The sequence below is a fragment of the Mauremys mutica genome, chromosome 3 (genome assembly GCF_020497125.1).
Source record: "Mauremys mutica isolate MM-2020 ecotype Southern chromosome 3, ASM2049712v1, whole genome shotgun sequence".
Lineage (NCBI taxonomy): Eukaryota > Metazoa > Chordata > Testudines > Geoemydidae > Mauremys > Mauremys mutica.
Window position 1 is genome coordinate 42,069,923 of NC_059074.1, and position 18,651 is coordinate 42,088,573.

General features: G+C 42.0%; 1 protein-coding gene across 1 annotated transcript in view; it reads left to right on the plus strand.

Annotated features, from left to right (window-relative positions):
- MYOM2 (myomesin 2) overlaps window positions 1–18,651 on the plus strand; it is a 112,635-nt gene that overhangs the window by 21,648 nt on the left and 72,336 nt on the right. The window contains exons 7-12 of the mRNA XM_045010421.1: window positions 6,302–6,390; window positions 6,919–6,969; window positions 7,270–7,434; window positions 12,430–12,591; window positions 16,691–16,832; window positions 18,350–18,549. Coding sequence (XP_044866356.1) covers window positions 6,302–6,390; window positions 6,919–6,969; window positions 7,270–7,434; window positions 12,430–12,591; window positions 16,691–16,832; window positions 18,350–18,549 — 809 coding nt within the window. The remainder of the gene's footprint in view (window positions 1–6,301; window positions 6,391–6,918; window positions 6,970–7,269; window positions 7,435–12,429; window positions 12,592–16,690; window positions 16,833–18,349; window positions 18,550–18,651) is intronic.

The following is an 18,651-nucleotide window of genomic DNA, read 5'->3' on the forward strand; positions in this document are numbered from 1 at the left end:
ACCGGAGCTCCCAGTTTCCAACTTCTACAAGCATTGCTTTACAAAATAAAACAGAACCCCCCACAAATTGTGTAAGTGTCTTGCCTGTACAAATGTCACTGCATGGCAGGTGAGGTACTAGTACAGATACATTTTGGTACAACAGACTAAGTGCTTTATGCTCTTCCAGATTTGATACTGAGAGGGAGGAATGCCATCCCTTGTGCTGTAGCCAGGTACTATGGGAAGAACAATCCATGTGTAAGGATATGGGGTGTGACTGCAGGGCCAAAAGGTCATGTTGGAAGGCAGGGTTCTGAACTGCAGAGCAGCAGGTGCCAGGCTGTTGCTCAGAGGAGGCTCTAGCGTCTATGGGACTGAATGTTTGAATAATAATAATAATGTCTAATTGTATTCAAGCAGTGGGATATTTAACAAAGAATGGTACAGGCACAGAGCTACAGGTGAGTTCCCATCCTAGCACATACAAGCTGAGCTGCAATAGCTAAGAACTATGGAGTGAGGTAAAAGACAAAGTGACTAACCGAGGACCATGTTGTGGTTACTTCTGCAGTGGAAGAAGGACAGAAGGACCATGAAACTTCATGAGTTCAATTTGGTACAGTTTCTGACAAAAATCTTCCTCCATGCGGGAGACCATTAGTGGAGGAGGCTATAGAGGGGACAGTGGCTATGACCTGAAAACACCAAAGGGGCTGTTATGCACTCCAGTCACACCCCTTCTCACACCCTCCCCCAGCACAGCATGGACATGCCTACTAAACTGGGAGCATGGATAAAGCTGTTGTACTAGCAGTACAGCAAAACTGAAACACAGTGAACTCCACCTATGGCCCCTCCAACCGTCAGCCACCCCTGCCATGCCACCTATCCTTGGAAGCAGGTGTCAAAATCTTACGCTGGGTCTGTGCTGACTGGAGAACCATCTGTTTCCCCAGCTCCATCCTAGAGGAAGAGCTGATTAAAATAAAGTGTGTATGGGGAAGTGGGGGCAGGGGCAGGAGTTGGGAAAAATTTTGTGGGCCCTCCCATTCCCATTGTCCACATTTGGAAAGTTAGCAAAACTTTGACCATCTCTACCAGAGGGTATCCTCTGGGGATCGACAATCTACAGCCTTTTATGCTAGAGCAATGGAAAAGAGCCTCAGCATAGGAGAGACTCGGGACAACTGAATTCATACTGAAAGTGGATGTCTTTAACCAAATGCATGGTTACTACAGTCTCCATTCTGTTTTTGACATGGGTTGAAATGAATGCCAATTCAGGCAAAAATGTTATTTCACTCTTCACTCCTGTGGTGCAGACGGATGAACGTGTGCATTTTAAATGTACATTTTAAATGCCAGTGTAAAGGTCCCAGTGCAAATAGTAACACTCAAGAACATGATAAAGATTCAGGGCAGTTTTACTTTCACACAAACTATCATTATCTTGGGACAGACCTAATTCTGCACTCCCATCTCATGCTATTGAAGGTAAATTGTACTCATTTCATCTGACCTTTGCATAGTCTAGGAAACTCATTCTTGACCAGAATATTAGGATAACTGATGAAGAAACCACTCCCCAGCCTCTGTAGACACCAAGAATCCACCTTAATTTTTACACAAGATCCTGTATACCTTGGACTATCATTTAGGAAATTTAGTTTTGTTCAGATGTCCAACCAGAATAGATGCATTCAATAAAACTGATAGTTTGCTCACTAATATTGAATCTTAGGGCCATATTCAAAGGTGAATTATCAGGCGTTGGTGTAACTTGCACCTTTTTCTAGCCTCCCTCAAAGTACAGTTTAAACCAACATTATATGTAACTTAATGTACACATCACCTTGATTGTGACCATGAATCTAAAGACATCCAAAGGTCTGTTTGCACTGCATTCGGCTGTGTGATTGCAGCTTGAATAAGCATACCTGCATTAGCTTTAATCTAGCTAGCTCAGCTGAAAATAGCAGTGAAGGTGCGGCATAGGCTCAGGAATGCGTGTATGTATTGATATCAATATCATGGGCAGGCATGTACAGTCCATGCTGAAGTCCATGCCACTGTGTCTTCACTGCTAAAGTTTTAGCCATGCTAGCTAGATTAAAGGTAGCACGGTTATGCCTACCTGAGTTTCAATCGCACCTTCACTTGCAGTGTAGACGTATCCTAAACTGGTGTAACTCATATGAGGCAGAGCTAGATTAGAGAGACATAGCAGGAAATGGTCAATTGTCAAATTTCAAAGTATTAGTCTCTAGCAAATGTATCTTCAAGTTACAAATTGCACAGAAGCCAGATTGTGTCACAAACCACTCATATTTATATTAATATAAATGTCTTTTGCATGTTTACATAAAACTGAAGAAGCCTGTATGTACACAGAAGATTAAATAGCTTCTCTCCATAAAGAGTATGTCTACACTTTGAACTGGAGGTGTAAATTCTGGTCGAGGAGACTTACCCACTGTAGCTTTGACAGAGCGATCATGCTAAAAGTAGAGCGTAGCTGTGGCAGGGTGAGCAGTAGGTGGGGCTCTTCGCCTGAGGTATATCCCTACTGTCTTGGACAGGATCGTACTCAGGGAGGCTAGCCCCTTCCACCGCTTGTGCATCCATGGCTACACTGTAATTGTTGTGTTCTAGCTCAATCACAGCTCGCACAGGTATGTCTCCTCGAGCTGGGAGTTGCACCGCCAGCTCAAAGTATAGATTTACTCTAATCGAATGGGTTTCAAAGTGGTAGCAGTGTTAGTCTGTATCCACAAAAACAATGAGGAGTCCTTGCGGCACATTAGAGACTAACAAATTTATTTGGGCATAAGCTTTCGTGGGCTACAGCCCACTTCATCGGATGCTAATGGAAATTTGTCAGCTTGAAATCTAGTCAGTTTCAAAAATAGAATGATTAGTAGAGCTATGTGAATAGCCAGTTTTTTGGATTAGTGGCTGAACTGCTGAATAGGAAAAAACAAAACAAAAAACAGTTTAGATCTATCTAAAATAAGCCCTGTTCAATTTTTCAGGCATAATGAAAAAGTTGAAAATTTTTGTTTTGGGGTCAAGCAAAACATTTTCTTTGATCCTAAATGTTTATTTTTCAAGGATGTTTACCTTTATAAAGTGTATTTTAAAATAAAATTAAGTGAAATTCCAAAATAAATCATCTTTAAAAAAACAAAAAGTTGAAATGATTTGTGTCAGAAATCCTAAACGAACCAGTTTGACATTTCTTAATTTTTTTGTGTTTGACTGATGCAGTTTGCCAAAATTGACTTGAATTTGTGAGTTGTTTTGGTGGAACCAATGGAAGAAATGATTTGCACTTCTTTTTTTCCCAGCTCTAATTATTAGTAGTAAAAATACTTCACCCACCTAAATCCCCTACCAATACTACTGATTTTAAATCACATTATGCTACTTTTAAAAATGTTTTTTCTGTCCTTATGTTGTGTGAAAGACTTTCACAAACAGGAGAAACTGACTATGGGCCAAATTCTTATCACTTATGCCAGGATAAGCCTATTGACTTCAATGGGGTTTCACATGTGTAACTGATTGCAGAATTTGAGACAGCATGTTTATATATTCGTTTGAAAAAATAATCAAACATTTCACTGTGCCTTCTTATTTCATGGAAACAATCCTGCATTTCTTGCATTCTGATCTGAGTCAAACAAAGGTTTGAGTGGAAAAGGAAGGCAGGATGGGGCCTTATGTCAGTTTAAACAAGACATTTCTAGTTTCCTGACTACTTGCATGCCACCTGGTGGTAACTAAATAAATCATGGTTCTGAATTCTGTGTAATTTTGATAACTAGCAATGTTTGTTAACTGGTTACCAGTAATCAAATACATCACGCTAATGCAGCAGTTCTCAAACTGTGGGTTGGGACCCCAAAGTGGATTGGGACCCCAGGGCTGGCTTAGACTTGCTGGAGCCCGGGGTCAAAGCCCAAGCCCCACTGCCTAGGGCTGAAGCTTGAGGGCTTCAGCCCTTGGCGGTGGGGCTCAGGTTACAGGCTTCAACTTTGCCCCCACCCCGCTCAGAGCAGCGGGTCTTGGGCTTTGCCCCCCTCTACCCGGGGCAGCAGGGCTTGGTGGGTTCAGGCTTCAGTCCCCCTCCTCCTGGGGTCATGTAGTAATTTTTGTTGTCAGAAGGGGATCACGGTGCAATGAAGTTTGAGAACCTCTGCGCTAATAGGTACGAAAGCAAATGCTGAGTAAAGATGACCTGTCCACTATTTTTAAAGTGGTATTCGGTTAAAAGTTATCCTTTTGATATATTATCATTTGGTTCACCAGTTAATAATGAAAGCAAAGAAATCTAAGATTAAAACTCTCAGTTTATTCTTTGCTTGTTTCATTGTACCAAGGCATTGTGATGGTGGGTTGTGAAAAGAGTATGAATCCTATATCCCATGTATGTTTCAATACTTAGGCATTATTGGGTGGGCTAAGAAGAGTGAAAAACTTACTGCATGCTTTCCTTGCATTTGACATTTTGCATCACGCTGTTAATGTTATTTTACACTGATAATTTTATATTTTCCTTCTGTGTTTTTTATAAAGCCTAAGTACAGAAATATCATATTAGCAAGCTAAGAATTCATATCCAAAGTCTCATGAGATTAGCTACCATAGCAAAGGATCAGTTAAACTTTAGATAGATTTGTGAACAATTATTGGTTTATTCTTTGCGCGTGTATTAAAAAAGCATCTATCGTGAGTTAAAATTTCTTAATTTGTTTTCCCAGCATACAATATTTCATGGTAACCCTACAGTGCTGTCATGTTTAGGGCACTATCCTGGGCTTTTGTGGTGACACAAGCCAGTCTCAGGGTTTGTTATTGTGTCTTTGATAATTAATTGTAAAATATACTCCTGTATTTTGCCACTTTGTTTTGTAAAATGCATGGCTGGAGATCTGTCTTTAGGGGGAGCTATGAGCCCTGTACATTTGTATTGATGTAATTCCATTGCTCAACCCATCATCTGGTCGTGTTTATTCTCACCAAAAGCTAAATTTCTGAAAGTAAGCAGGATGGGTTGTTCTACTTTGTGGCATGTCACAGTCCAGAGTATATGACAAGGCTCAAACGCAGGTGTGTGACATGCCTCCCACTTTAGCAACACCCATGCTGTATGCCACAAAGTCTGCAATCCTCCTGGGTATTTTGCATCAAACTTTTTTCAGTTTTATCTGTTCTTTCATGCTTGGTGTCCATAATCTTGTAGCCATATTTTTATCCATTTCGTTTGAGAGTTTCCAGGATGATACCAAATTATTCTTCTAAGATGAAAGTGAATGCAGGCATGTGCAGTGTTGCTTCTTAAAAGTCATGGTCTCCAATAAATGGATAGAGCTTCCCTTAAATTGCATGAAGTCCTCAGATCATGAACATACAAATGTGCCATGTATGTTTACATAACATTTATTTTTACACAACCAAAATACAAAGAGCTATTCTCTTTTCCTGTACTTTACATCAGTGTAACTCCAGTGGAGTTACATCTGTTTGATCTCAGTGTAAAAAGAATCAGGCCCATTGTCCTTGGATGTGGAAGTTTGCACTGGAATCTTAACACGAACAGATATGAAAACATATGTTGCCAGTTCCACATCAAAGAAGACTGTGGAGAGTGAGTTATTCCACCATTAGACCCTGTGCAGCTGCACTAATGATCCTTTAAAAAAATAAAAAGTTGGTTGTTACTTAATCAACTTCTTTTCTTAAATACAAAAATATCAGGTCAAACCCATTTGTCTACAGCAATATTAGGCCAGATTCCCTAGACAGCTGTTACCTGTGTGCTGCCTAAGTGGTGCAAAGGGAAAAGAAACTGCTTGCAATTCCCTGCTGGGGATAACTCTGTAGAAGGGGAATCCCAGCAGGGATAGTGTTGATGTAATTGTTTGCTACGCCTCTCTTCCCTCAATACCTGGCACAGGAGGTGTGGAGGACGGGGGGCGGCGGGGGAGGATGTGAAGGATGCGTGTGAGAGAAGTGGGGAGAAAGAATGGTGAGAGAAGAGTGTGATGTACTCTAGCTATCCCCATCTGGGGGATGGTTCCCTGGAGAACATTGCTAGCTTGCTTATGATTCTACAGCTGTGACAGGGCTGGGACTGAGGCAGACAATTAGGGAGTCATTACCATCTGGTTGCCCTCCCGCCCCAAGTGAGTTTAGAAAATAATCTGGTCCTCTGTTTTTGAGTGGAACCCTTTGATTTGTAGTATAAACGATTATGATCTTTACTTTTGAATGTTGCTTATATTAACAGTACTTTATTTTCCTCTTTCCCCCACAGAGCTAATTTTGATGATACTGCCACCTATTCAGCAGTTGCAACGAATGTCCATGGGCAGGTGTCAACCAATGCTGCTGTGGTTGTGAGGAGTAAGTCCTATATAGCAATTAAACCTGGAATAGATATAATAAAAAAATCAGTCCTCATCTTCAAAGGAAACCTGCATAGCACCCTCAAAAGATGAGCCTGGGGACAAACATTCTTAACTCTGCTAGAAACTAAAACCCATGGACTTAACAGAGACACTGGTTTTATGGCTTGCTACAACAGTTTGTAACACACACTACTGTCTGCCAACCCTTGATTGTACACATCATTTTAAGTGGCCTCCTACAGTATTGTACACATCATTTTAAGTGGCCCTTATGCTCAATAATCTGTTCCACCTTGTATTGAGTTCAGACACTCTGGTTATTTTCTCCAGAACTGAAGAAAAGTGCTGTCTGAATCTTGAAAGCTTGAGCCTTCCACCAACAGAAGTTGGTCCAATAAAAGATATTACCTAACCTACCTGGTCTCTCTCATATCCTGGTACCAACATGGCTACAACACTGCTACAAATAAGAAATAAATATCACACTCGTTTGGACTGGATCTTAACTGTCCTTGTTTTACAGGGTTCAGAGGGGATGACGAGCCATGCCCTAGTGGGATATTACCCATCAATTGTAAGTATGCTTTCCTATTTGTGAGAAAATGTAGACACGTTATTCAATCTTATCATCGTCAGGAGCCTGAGGAATATTTTTTCGGCTCAAAATAATAAATATTTCCTCTGGCTTTGCTTTCTAAATGTTAAGATGTCACAATGGAAGATGTCCATATGCTTTTAACTTCCCAGCTATGAGTATTGACCAGCAGTATGTATCAGCTCTGGATTCCATCTACTGTTCTTATCTGACAATAATCCTCTAGTACCAAGTATCATGTACTAGTGCTCAATAGTCTCCTGATTTCTCTGTGTGCAGTGCCCCTGCCATCAGAAGTTTGCTTCACCCATATTGATGTTCAGTTTTTGGAGAAGTTTGGTGTCACCTTTGGGATGGAAGGCGAAACAGTTACCCTCAAATGTGCTCTGCTGATCACTCCGGATCTGACTAGGCTTCGACCTCGTGCTGAATGGTACAGAGATGGTAAGTAGATTTGCACTGAGATAATGTACATGCCTCCATGTAACTGAGTTTTAATTGTTCAGGTGCAGATTCCTTCCCGCAAGTCTGTGTGCAGGCTTAGAATTTACCTTCCTAAGAGAAAAAAGATTGATTGTAACCCCGGTCCCAATACATCTTTTTTACCTTCTGTGACTATCTCAGATGAGAGATATTTTCCTTCATAGTCCATCTCTGCTGGAGTGTTGTCCAAAATGACCCTGTTTGAAGAGTAAGAAGAAGTAGGTGCCAAAATAACTAGGTAAGGGACACAGAGAGTTATGAAGACGCTAACCAGGCAATTTGAAGAAGCCCGAACTTAGTGTCATTTGTTGAGAGACAGATTCAACTGCTGAGGATTTGCATAGGTACAGTAGAACCTCAGAGTCAGAAACACCTCGGGAATGGAGGTTGTTCATAACGCTGAAGAAAATGTTATGATTGTTCTTTCAAAAGTTTACCACTGAACATTGTCTTAATATAGCTTTCAAACTTTACTATGCAGAAGAAAAATGCTGGTTTTTACCATCTTAATTTAAATGAAACAAGCACAGAAACAGTTTCCTTACCTTGTCAAATTTTTTTTAAACTTTCCCTTTATTTTTGTAGTAGTTTGCATTTAGTACATTAGTGTACTGTACAGTATTTGCTTTTTTCTTTTTGTCTCTGCTGCCTGATTGCGTACTTCTGGTTCCAAATGAGGTGTGTGGTTGACCAGTCAGTTTGTAACTCTGGTATTTGTAACTCTGAGGTTCTACTGTACCTGTAGGCAGTGCCAACCACACATCATCCTATAGAAAAAGAGGCATCTATCATGTTAATTGTTTCAGAAGTGTGGAGATTTACAAAGGCCCTAATAAGCCCCCCTCTCCCAGAATATCATTGGTCTCTTGATGGTTGTTGGGTGGCTGTCATAGTTAATTTGACTCCTTCACGCTAAACTCTTGACACACAGGTGGACGCAGAAAACAGCCTCTCATCCATCCAAACAAATGTTAAAATATTTACCTGTGAAATAATAATTCCATTTCTCCTACAAGCTAGGAAGGAAGAGACACAGACAGAATGATTTTGTTGTTATTTCTATTTTAAAAAACTTGGGAGGTGATCACATACTGTTTTGATGGAGTCATGTAAGTACATAGATAGAAGAAACTTGGTTATTGGAGAAGGAGATTTGTGGAGCAACAGCCCCATGTGTTCAGAGAAACATAACCGCAAAGGCATTCAAATGTTTTGTTGCTACTTCAGTAGCCAAGACTTCCCATTGTGCAGTCCAGGCTGAAATTCTTTGGGTGGCTGTGTGTTAGAAACCTGCATGAACACACTTTAATTTATACCTATTAGTGTAATTTTAGGGATTTTTTTGGGACGGGGAGGAAAGGGAGGATATTTATTTTTAAATAAATCATTCATAAAACATAAAAGTAACTAATACAAATATGTTAATTGGCTGTTAGGAGGGATCACTAGAGATTTCTCTCACCAGTGTACCCAGATATCCTCGGGCAAGACTCTGAAGAGGCCAGCCTGGATGTAGTGAGATGTAGTGAGAATATGGATCAGTTGTCACGATCACTTGAGGCAGCCTCTCTCAGAAGTGCCCACATTTTGGAGGAAGGATTCCCACACAACCATTGCTGGAATTGTGCCCCTGCTAGTCTGATGGAAATACTCACCATCACCAAGGTGTATGTGTGAAAGTGACAAACAACAATGGGGCAAATTAGATAGGAAAAATACAAGACTAGTTGTTTACATAAAGCAGGATGGGTTTTGGCTGGAGATGCCTGATCCTTTGGGGCAGGGACTGCCTTTTTTTCTGGGTATGTCAGTGTTTAGCACATGGGGTCCTGTTCCAAGACTGGAGCTCCTAAGTGCTACCACAATACAAATAATAAACAATAACTACAGTTTTATTCACTGTGGGCCAAACCCTGATGCCTGTATTCGGGGTGCTGAACCTGCTGCCACCAAAGCCTTTTTGTTACTGTCAGAACTGGGAGCTCATTTCAGCCATCAGTTTGTACATTGTTGTTAGTCAGGCAAACCTCTGACTGGGCCCAATCCAGAAAGGTGCTGAGCACCTGAAATTTATATCAGCTGCCACTGAAGCTAATTGGAATTGCAGGTATCCAACAGATGTCCAGTTGTACTCAATTTTTAGTTCACTGGGCATTTTCCTTGGATTATGAAAACTGGAAAAGGACTTCAAGATTTGGGCCTGTAGGTTTAGTCCCTAATGACACCAACATATTCTCATTAAGCTATGTGAAGATTTGTACGGTTGGTGTAACTTCCTCAAGCACTGAGGTGAAGATTGGGGGTGAAATCCTGGCCTCACTGAAGTCAGTGGGTGTCTTGCCATTGACTTGAATGGGGCTAGGATTTCAGTCCAATATCCAAATGATTTAATGAAAAACAAAACAGTATTGTTCTGTTGAACACTAGTGGTAAAAACTGACCTCCGATGTGCACATGCGTATCACACTGACATCATGGGGAAGCTTATGTGACAGAAATTCCCCCCAAGAATAGCAGGGATTAATGTGATTATTATGTTATTGCAGTGAACACCTGCTATATGCTTCAAATCGCGGCAGTGACACTTTTAGGCCAGGAGACCCGCTGCCTAAATTTTGGGGGGCAAGAAGGTTAATAATGGAACTAACATGATGACTATCTTTTAAAGTGCTCTGGTTTTAGAGGGACTCTGGCCTTGAACTCAAATCTTGGACTAACATCTATTATTTCAGACAAGTTATGTTTAATTCTGGGTTGGTATTAAAATAATTTCTATTTTTCTTAAATGTTTACCGATTTTATTATGCAAATGATAGACAACTAAAGACCTGAGATGGTTCTCTGTGGTTTATTTATATTAATTATACGCAAGAGAACGTTGTGTTTATTCAAAATTAATAAACTTCAGAGCAGTTGTTGGTCACTAAACTCTAGGAGCTATGTAAATCTATTGAATCAAATCCTCTGAAATGGTTTCAAGTCTCTGACTCTATAAGTAGTACATTTAAAATTCCTACCTTAATTTAAACCAGTTTAAGATGCTAAAGAACCTGTACTGAAATTATTATTGAAGATTGTACATCTAAATCGAGTTTGGATATGATTTTGGATGGTTGCAGATTCTTTTTAAAAAAAATATTCTAAAGTAATAAATTTAGTGAGAGTGCAGAATTTGGCTGATATTTTAACAGAACATAATATGTAACATGGGAAATTAATGTCAGGAAAAACCTCCAAACACAGTCATTTCTATCAGTGCATATGTGATTTCAACAGAAACAAGCTGCAACTTTTAGGGAATGTTTGGCCTAACTAACACATGGCAGAGCTCTGAGTTTTCAGGGTATCTTGAGTGAGTCAAGATCCCTGGCACGTCCAGACTCATTCTCTAGCAGATTCTGGAGGAATTGATAGCATATAGTACATCGAGATAGAGGCATATTCTAGTAGTTTGAGTTCAGAACGGAGAGCCTGGAACTCAGATATTATGGTCATAGCAGACCACATAACTGTCTTGACAGACAGAACTCCTGAGTCCTATTCTAGGCTCCAAAGCTGACTCCCTCTCGGGCCTTGTTTGGAAAGTCACAGAAGCCACTACATTTTCAAACTTGACTACCTAAAGGAAGGAACCCATGTCCACATTCAGGCACTTAAGTAAGTGGCCTGATTTTCACAGGAGCTGAGCACTCAGGCTTGTACTTCATTGTGATCACTTTGCTCCAAGTTTTTCATAAATTGGGGAAAAAATTAAAAAGAAAATGCAAAAGTTTTAGCTGCAAGGGGTTTTCAGCTTTCACCTCAAACTGTTCACACAGCTCTATACAATGCAGTGCAAAATGCAATAGAAAGGGGGAAATGTAGGAATGCCATATAAGGAGCCCATGATTAAGAGCTGGAAAGAGGCCTCACTGAAATTACCTTGTACAAATCCTGAAAGATTCCCTTAAGAATCAGGCTTGGTGGAAATACCTAGGTAATAATGTATTGCTTCAATTTATGTAGGCAGATGGCCAGATATTCATTACCCGGTCCTTTACTGTCAGCTTTATCACTTGAAGATGTGGCACATTTTTTCCACCCCCTGTGCAGCTCTGTGTTCAGTATATATATTCATTGGCTAAAATAATTTGTCTGCAATCTTTTGAACATCTACTCCAAAGTGTATTTGAGCAACAGGGCAATAATCAAGCATAGTGCTGTGGCTGAACTTTGAATGTAATGCTGCTGCATTGATTATCATAGAACTCATTGGGTTAAAAATCAAAAGTTCTATCAATGATTAAAAGAAAAGGAGACTGAGGGACTTCCTTGGCCATCATAAAATATTCTGCTCATTTCATTGCTCCCATCTCACTAGTCAATCAGACTAATTTACATTAATCCTGGGGCACCACCTCTGTCTGACCTGTGAGAAATTCAGATTTAATTGGATTCACTGCTCAGCAGGCATGCCTGGAGGGTTTCAGAGTCAGTGTATCTTTACAGCAAGGCTTCAGATTAAACTGAAATCTGGTCTTTAAAGTTAAAGAAAGAAATTTGACTAATCTGACATTTGACCTGAATAGGTAGAAAAGTGTATTTAAAAGCATAATTACACACTGCTGTCGTTACTGTGTACTTTAGATTTTCAGCATTGTTTCAAAACGGGGCTTAAAATATTTTCTTGTCAGTGTATTAAAAATGATGAAGGGAAATCATTCCCTTTGCTGTAGCAGGTACAGCACAGAATAGCTAAATTGTACACTCCTCTCCCCATACTCATTGGTCAAATGAGTTTGCAGGGGCACAGCTTGGTTCTCATAGGTAAATATTTTCATAGAATACAAACACTACCATGTTGAGTAAAGATGGCATAAACGGCAGTCTGTGCCACTGATTAACACAGAAGTGATCTTGGATGAAGATTGCTATTACTAATTCAGTGACACATGCTTGATCACAATTCTCTTCCAGGTGTGCTAATAAAAGACTCCAAGTGGACGAAAATCTCCTTTGGAGAAGGCCAGGCAGCACTGTCTTTCACACATCTGAACAAGGATGATGAAGGCTTATACACCCTGCGCATAATCACAAAAGGCGGGGTGAACGAGTACAGTGCATTCATGTTTGTCAGAGGTATGCTTTTCATTCTTTGTTGGGAGAAGACTTAGCAAATCCAATTAGGAAAAGTCATTTAATTTAGCACCATAGTATAATAAAAGAAACCTAAAAGAAATCTGAAGCATGGCATTATATAGATGGGGAATTTATCCACTGGTCTGTGTCAGGGACAATATAGTCACACTGCACCAGAATCAGAGGGGTAGCCGTGTTAGTCTGGTTCTGTAAAAGCAGCAAAGAATCCTGTGGCACCTTATAGACTAACAGACGTTTTGCAGCATGAGCTTTCGTGGGTGAATACCCACTTCTTCAGATGCATCTAAACGTCTGTTAGTCTATAAGGTGCCACAGGATTCTTTGCTGCTTTTACTGCACCAGAAGGAGCTCAAGGTGTGATGTGGCACATCTTCACCTTGAGCTCCGGAAAATATGATCCTTTCTAGAGACCCAAGGAGCCCATCCTTAATGATGGTGCAGCCTACTCCTTTCTTCACAGATGGCCAGCTTCTCTGACTGGCACTCTACAGCGTAACAGGGCACTGTCTGCTCCTGCCTCCTAGCACCATAGGAACTTGCTCAGACTCCATGGTTGTGTACTCAGACCATGCCATTTGTTTACATTTCCTCCACCAACATCTTTACAGTCCCATGCAGCAATGATATTTACAGTGTCCTCCATGCTTTTGGGACTTTCAGGACTCCAGAGGAGCAGAGGTCTCCCTTTTATGAGGTCTCTGCCTCAGTTAGGCCTGTTCCTCTCTCTCCCTTCCTTCCTTCTAGTGCCTTTCTTATCAGTCTCCTGCTGATGGGCTAATTTGCTCTTTAGCTCACCCACCCCTCACATCTGATTAGATAATTAACTTCAACTGCATCAGTCTGCCTTCTCTGGGGGAACTAATTGGTGTAGAATGATCAGCATGTAGGCTCACTGGTTAACTCCCTACACTCTGTCACATAGAGCCTTGAACGTGCCTGCACCCAGTCCCTCCTCTTTGTGCTGGCTTTTGCTACTGGGCTCGCTAGGCTGGAGCAGGCCATTTACATTCTCAAGTTCAGGGACGGTGGTTATGCCTGACCCTTGCACAGAAGGTGGTGAGGAGGGGAGAAGGAAGATTCTGTGTACCCTCCCTTCAGTGTACCAGAGCCAATCACAGCCTAGCACTTTGTTCACCTGGGGAAGAGAGGGAAAAATGTGTTTTTCACAAGAGACATTGATGAAAAGGAGAGGAATTCATTAAAATAGAATACAGGTCAGAGTTTGCCCTCACATTTGCATTCACAACTCCCACTGATTCAGCCCGAGCTCCCACAGGCATATGTGGGCAGAGCATAGCTCTATATTGCTTTTGTTTTTAAAAATGAGTATGTTTCTGTCTGTGCAGTTCTTTAATTCTGATCCTCAGCAATTGTAAATTGGTGCAGATCCATCAAAGGCAAGGGAGCTATGCGGATATACTCCCACTGAGGATCTGGCTTATTCTGTTTACAAGTGTACCAGCACGTGCGTGTGGTCTTCCTCAAAAAGATTTCATCCACACAGGTCCATTTGTGTGTGTGTGTGGATACGGGTGGTGGCTGGGTGTCCATCATTTCCTGTGTGTCTAGTGCACAAACTGCATTGGCTCTATGGCTACTGTCATAGGTTTATTCCCCACTTTGAACTTTAGCGTTCAAAAGGTGGGGACCTGCATGTACCCTTCTAAGCTTAAATCCTATCTTAGATCGGATAGCGCTGCCACCAACCAAAAATATAGTGTTTTGGTACACTTTCCATTCCCCCCAAACCTTCCCTGGGGAACCCAAAACCCAAACCCCTTGGGTCTTAACACAAAGGGAAATAAACCATTCCCCCACCTTCCCCCCTCCCAGACTTTCCCTCCCTTGGTCATCTGGAGAGACTCCACTGATTCAAACTCCTTGAATCTAAAACAAAGACGGATTCATCTTCCCCCTCCTCTTTTCCCCCCACCTCTCCCTGGTGAGCCAGACTGATCCCCTGGGGTCTCAAACAAGGGAAAAAAATCAATCAGGTTCTTAAAAAGAAAAGCTTTTATTAAAAGAAAGTTTTTATTTTCTTTTCTATCTCTGTACCATCAGGATGGAAATGCTTACAGGGTATACAACTTATAAAAACTAAAGGGACTCCCTCCCCCCCTAGCATAAGTAAAAGTTACAGCAAACAGAGGTAAAATATCTTTCCAGCAAAATACACATTTGCAATAAAGAAAACAAACAAAAGACTAATCCGCCTTCTAGCTAGTACTTACTATCTTGCACATGAGAAACTGTTTCAGAAAGATTGGAGAAACCTGGTTGCACGTCTGGCTTCTCTTAGATCCAAGAGAGAACGGACAACAAAACAAAAAGCACAAACAAAGACTTCCCTCCACCGAGATTTGAAAGTATCTTGTCCCCTTATTGGTCCTCTGGTCAGGTGTCAGCCAGGTTTACTGAGCTTGTTAACCCTTTACAGGTAAAAGAGACATTAACCCTTAACTATCTGTTTATGACAGCTACACTGCATTTTAACACCCCCCTCTCTCCCCCGCCAACGGCAGCGAGTCTCAGAGCCTGACTCTACAGACTCAGGGCCTCACTACAGCACTAAAAACAGCTGTGTAGACATTCAGGCTCAGACTCTGAGGCCAGGGAGTGGGTGTGTTTCAGAGACCAAGCTCCAGCCTGTGCCTGAATATTCACACAGCTATTTTTAATGCTATAGCATGACTCACGTGAGCCTGAGTGTGTAGACCCAGTCTCTGAGACTCACTGCCGTTTTAAAATGTAGTATAAATGTATCATCTGTCCCTGGCAGCCACACTCCCTGCTCTCACTGGAACCAGGCTACTAGGGCTTCCTTGTTCCTAGTCCACTCTCTTGGAAGGAGAATCCCACTTGAAAGGGGAAAAGGTCATGGAAAGCATATTAACTTTCTTGGGGAATCTCCATTGTGCAGGTAGATGAATAACAAGCATATCCTTTCTACACCTACACTTTGACCCCTTCCCACTCACAGGTCCCTAGATTTGTGGAGAGCCCTCCATGAGAACCATTCCAAGGGGAGACAAACTTCCAAGGTGGTACTTGGACTCCCCCCTTTTCATGTGGGCCATGATCTGAAGGTAGAGGGCAACCTCCTGGTATATAACATAAGGGTTCAAAGGGTGGGCTCATACTGGGGCCTGGTCCTGAGCATCTACCTCTCAACACCATTGTCATTGCAATAGGGTGGCAAGTTGTGGACAGAGATACAGGACTTCTCTGAGTCACCCTAAACTCAGGTGCTAGAATCCTGCATAAAGATACAGCATAAATACTTCAGCAGGTGGATGTTTCTTGAGGTGTGGTATGTCTGTGAGAATATGCAGAGTAAGCCTTAGGAACAGTTGAGACTTGGGAAGAAGCTTAGATTGAGGTTTCTGTTAAGTAGTGGTTGTTTCTGTCAACAACAGAGACAAAACCAGGAAAGAGGAAGTTTGGAATTTATCCAATATGTGTATATGCCTATTTTAGCAGGGTGAAAACTCCACCAGTTAACAGGCTTCATTAGGAGTTGTGGGTGCTCAACACTTCTTAGGATCAGGCCACATATAGGTGTCTCAGCTAAGAAACATTAATTACTTATCTGTGTCTGTATCTCAAGATTTGAATTAGGAAGTAACCTTAGAAATGTAGCAAATGCTCACACACCAAGTAGCCTTAGGAAATGTCTTTTTCCTGACCACATGATCTTCAGTGAATGCCTCTCTCTGACCAAGGAGTGACTGAAATCCTTCTTTCTGAAGGGTGAGATTTTCAGAAGCACAAAGGGAAGTTAGTTGTTCAACTCCTATTGAAAGTCAGTGAGAATTTGGTGCCTAATATCCATTTCTACCCTCCAAAATTTGCACCCAGGTTTCTAAACCTATAGATAGACCTCACTGGGCTTGCTTCACCACTGTTACTCCAGCGTAACCTCATGGAAATCATTGGAGTCTCACTGGCATAAAACAGGACTAATAGCTGGATTGAGCAATCTGTGTAATTCATCTTTGATGTGCTATAACAACGGAGTCTCTCTCCGAACCTGAAAAGTATTGTAGTCAACTCTGATTTGATTTTTTTTCTGATCTAGATGCTGACGCATTAATTGCTGGGGCACCCGGGGCACCAATGGATGTTAAATGCTATGATGCTAACAGAGATTATGTCATTGTAACCTGGAAACCACCAAATACAGCCAGTGAGAGTCCAGTCATAGGCTATTTTGTTGACAGGTGTGTGCACGTGTATATTTGTGGATTTGTTTTTTGTGTATCAAATTGTATGTACTGAAAAAAGTCACTATTTTTATGCTCTGCACCTCATTACTGAGTCTATTTGGGGCCACTATAGTTCCTGGAACAATTTAGAGCAGCCTTAGGGCCATTCTAATTTGCACCCTGCTGGAGCAGCCTTCAAGGAGTTGTTCCAGTTGCTGGGGAGCATTGAGTGAAGCAGTGCTCCAGCCATGCCCCCTTCTTCTTCATGTTATCTTAAACTGGTGCTTGTGTACTCAAGACAGTGATTCATCCAAACCAGGGGACTACTCAACTGGAAGTTTAAGCCAACATGATAGCCCTTCTGCTCCTGAAATCTGCTCTAAATTCTGTTGGCAGTCCTGCACAGGACAGGCAGGTCAGGATTAGGGGAATCCGAGGCCACCTTTGCACTCCTCCTGACCTGCAATGAGTGCTCTTCAGCTGTAGTCAAAGCCCAGCATCTCGTCCTTCACATTTAAAATGAGCAATGTACTATACACACAGATATTACTGCTATAATGTCAGTATATACAGTATTCTATATTAAAAATAACGATTTACCCACTGTTGCTACATTGTTGTATCTGATACACTGTAGTTATGTCCTATCTCCCAGACTTCTGGGAACTGTAGGTAAATGTTGATTTTAAAATGGCATTCACTAGGGTGTCAAGTATCAGAGGGGTAGCCGTGTTAGTCTGGATCTGTAAAAGCAGTAAAGTATCCTGTGGCACCTTATAGACTAACACAGGGGTCGGCAACCTGCGGCTCCCGGCTCGCCAGGGTAAGCACCCTGGCGGGCCGGCCCGGTTTGTTTATCTGCCGCGTCGGCAACTTCGGCCGATCGCGGCTTCCACTGGCCGCGGTTCGCAGTCCCAGGCCAATGCGGGAGGCAGGAAGCGGCGCGAGCCGAGGGATGTTCTGGCCGCGGCTTCCTGCCTCCCGCATTGGCCTGGGACCGCGAACCGCAGCCAGTGGAAGCCGCGATCGGCCAAAGTTGCCGACGCGGCAGATAAACAAACCGGGTCGGCCCGCCAGGGTGCTTACCCTGGCGAGCTGGGAGCCGCAGGTTGCCGACCCCTGGACTAACAGATGTTTTGCAGCATGAGCTTTCGTGGGTGAATACCCACTTCGTCGGATGCACTAGGGTGAGATTCACCACTCTGAGGGCTCTACAATGTCTATGGACCATTTAAGTTCCATTTAAACACTCAAAATAAGGCTTTACATGGTGCGTAGACCATGGGTGAATTTCACCCATTATGTATATAATCTAGTGTTCCTTTTGATATAACACAACTAATTTTCTCTCAGTAATAAAGTATTATGGGCCATATACCCAGCTCGCATCAATCGGGGTGGCTCCATGGAAGTCAATGGAGCTACACCGATTTAAATCAGCTGTGGATTTGGCTCTCTGTTAATAAGCACAATACTAATTGCACATGCTCATTTTGGCACCCTGATATAAGATCTCCTTTTCTTACTCCTAGATGTGAAGTGGGTACTGAGAACTGGGTCCAGTGCAATGATGCTCCAGTAAAAATCTGCAAATACCCTGTAACTGGACTGTTTGAGGGACGGTCTTACATATTCCGTGTGAGAGCAGTGAACAAGTCGGGTATTAGCAGGCCATCTAGAGTCTCTGAAGCAGTTGCAGCTCTTGATCCTGTTGACCTGGAGAGATTACAAAGTAGGTAATGCAACAACTAAAAAGCTGTTCCACATTTTCACTGTAATTTTTGAAAGAGGTTTTATTTGCTGGTTTATTTGGTGAGTAACCAAATGGGCAGTG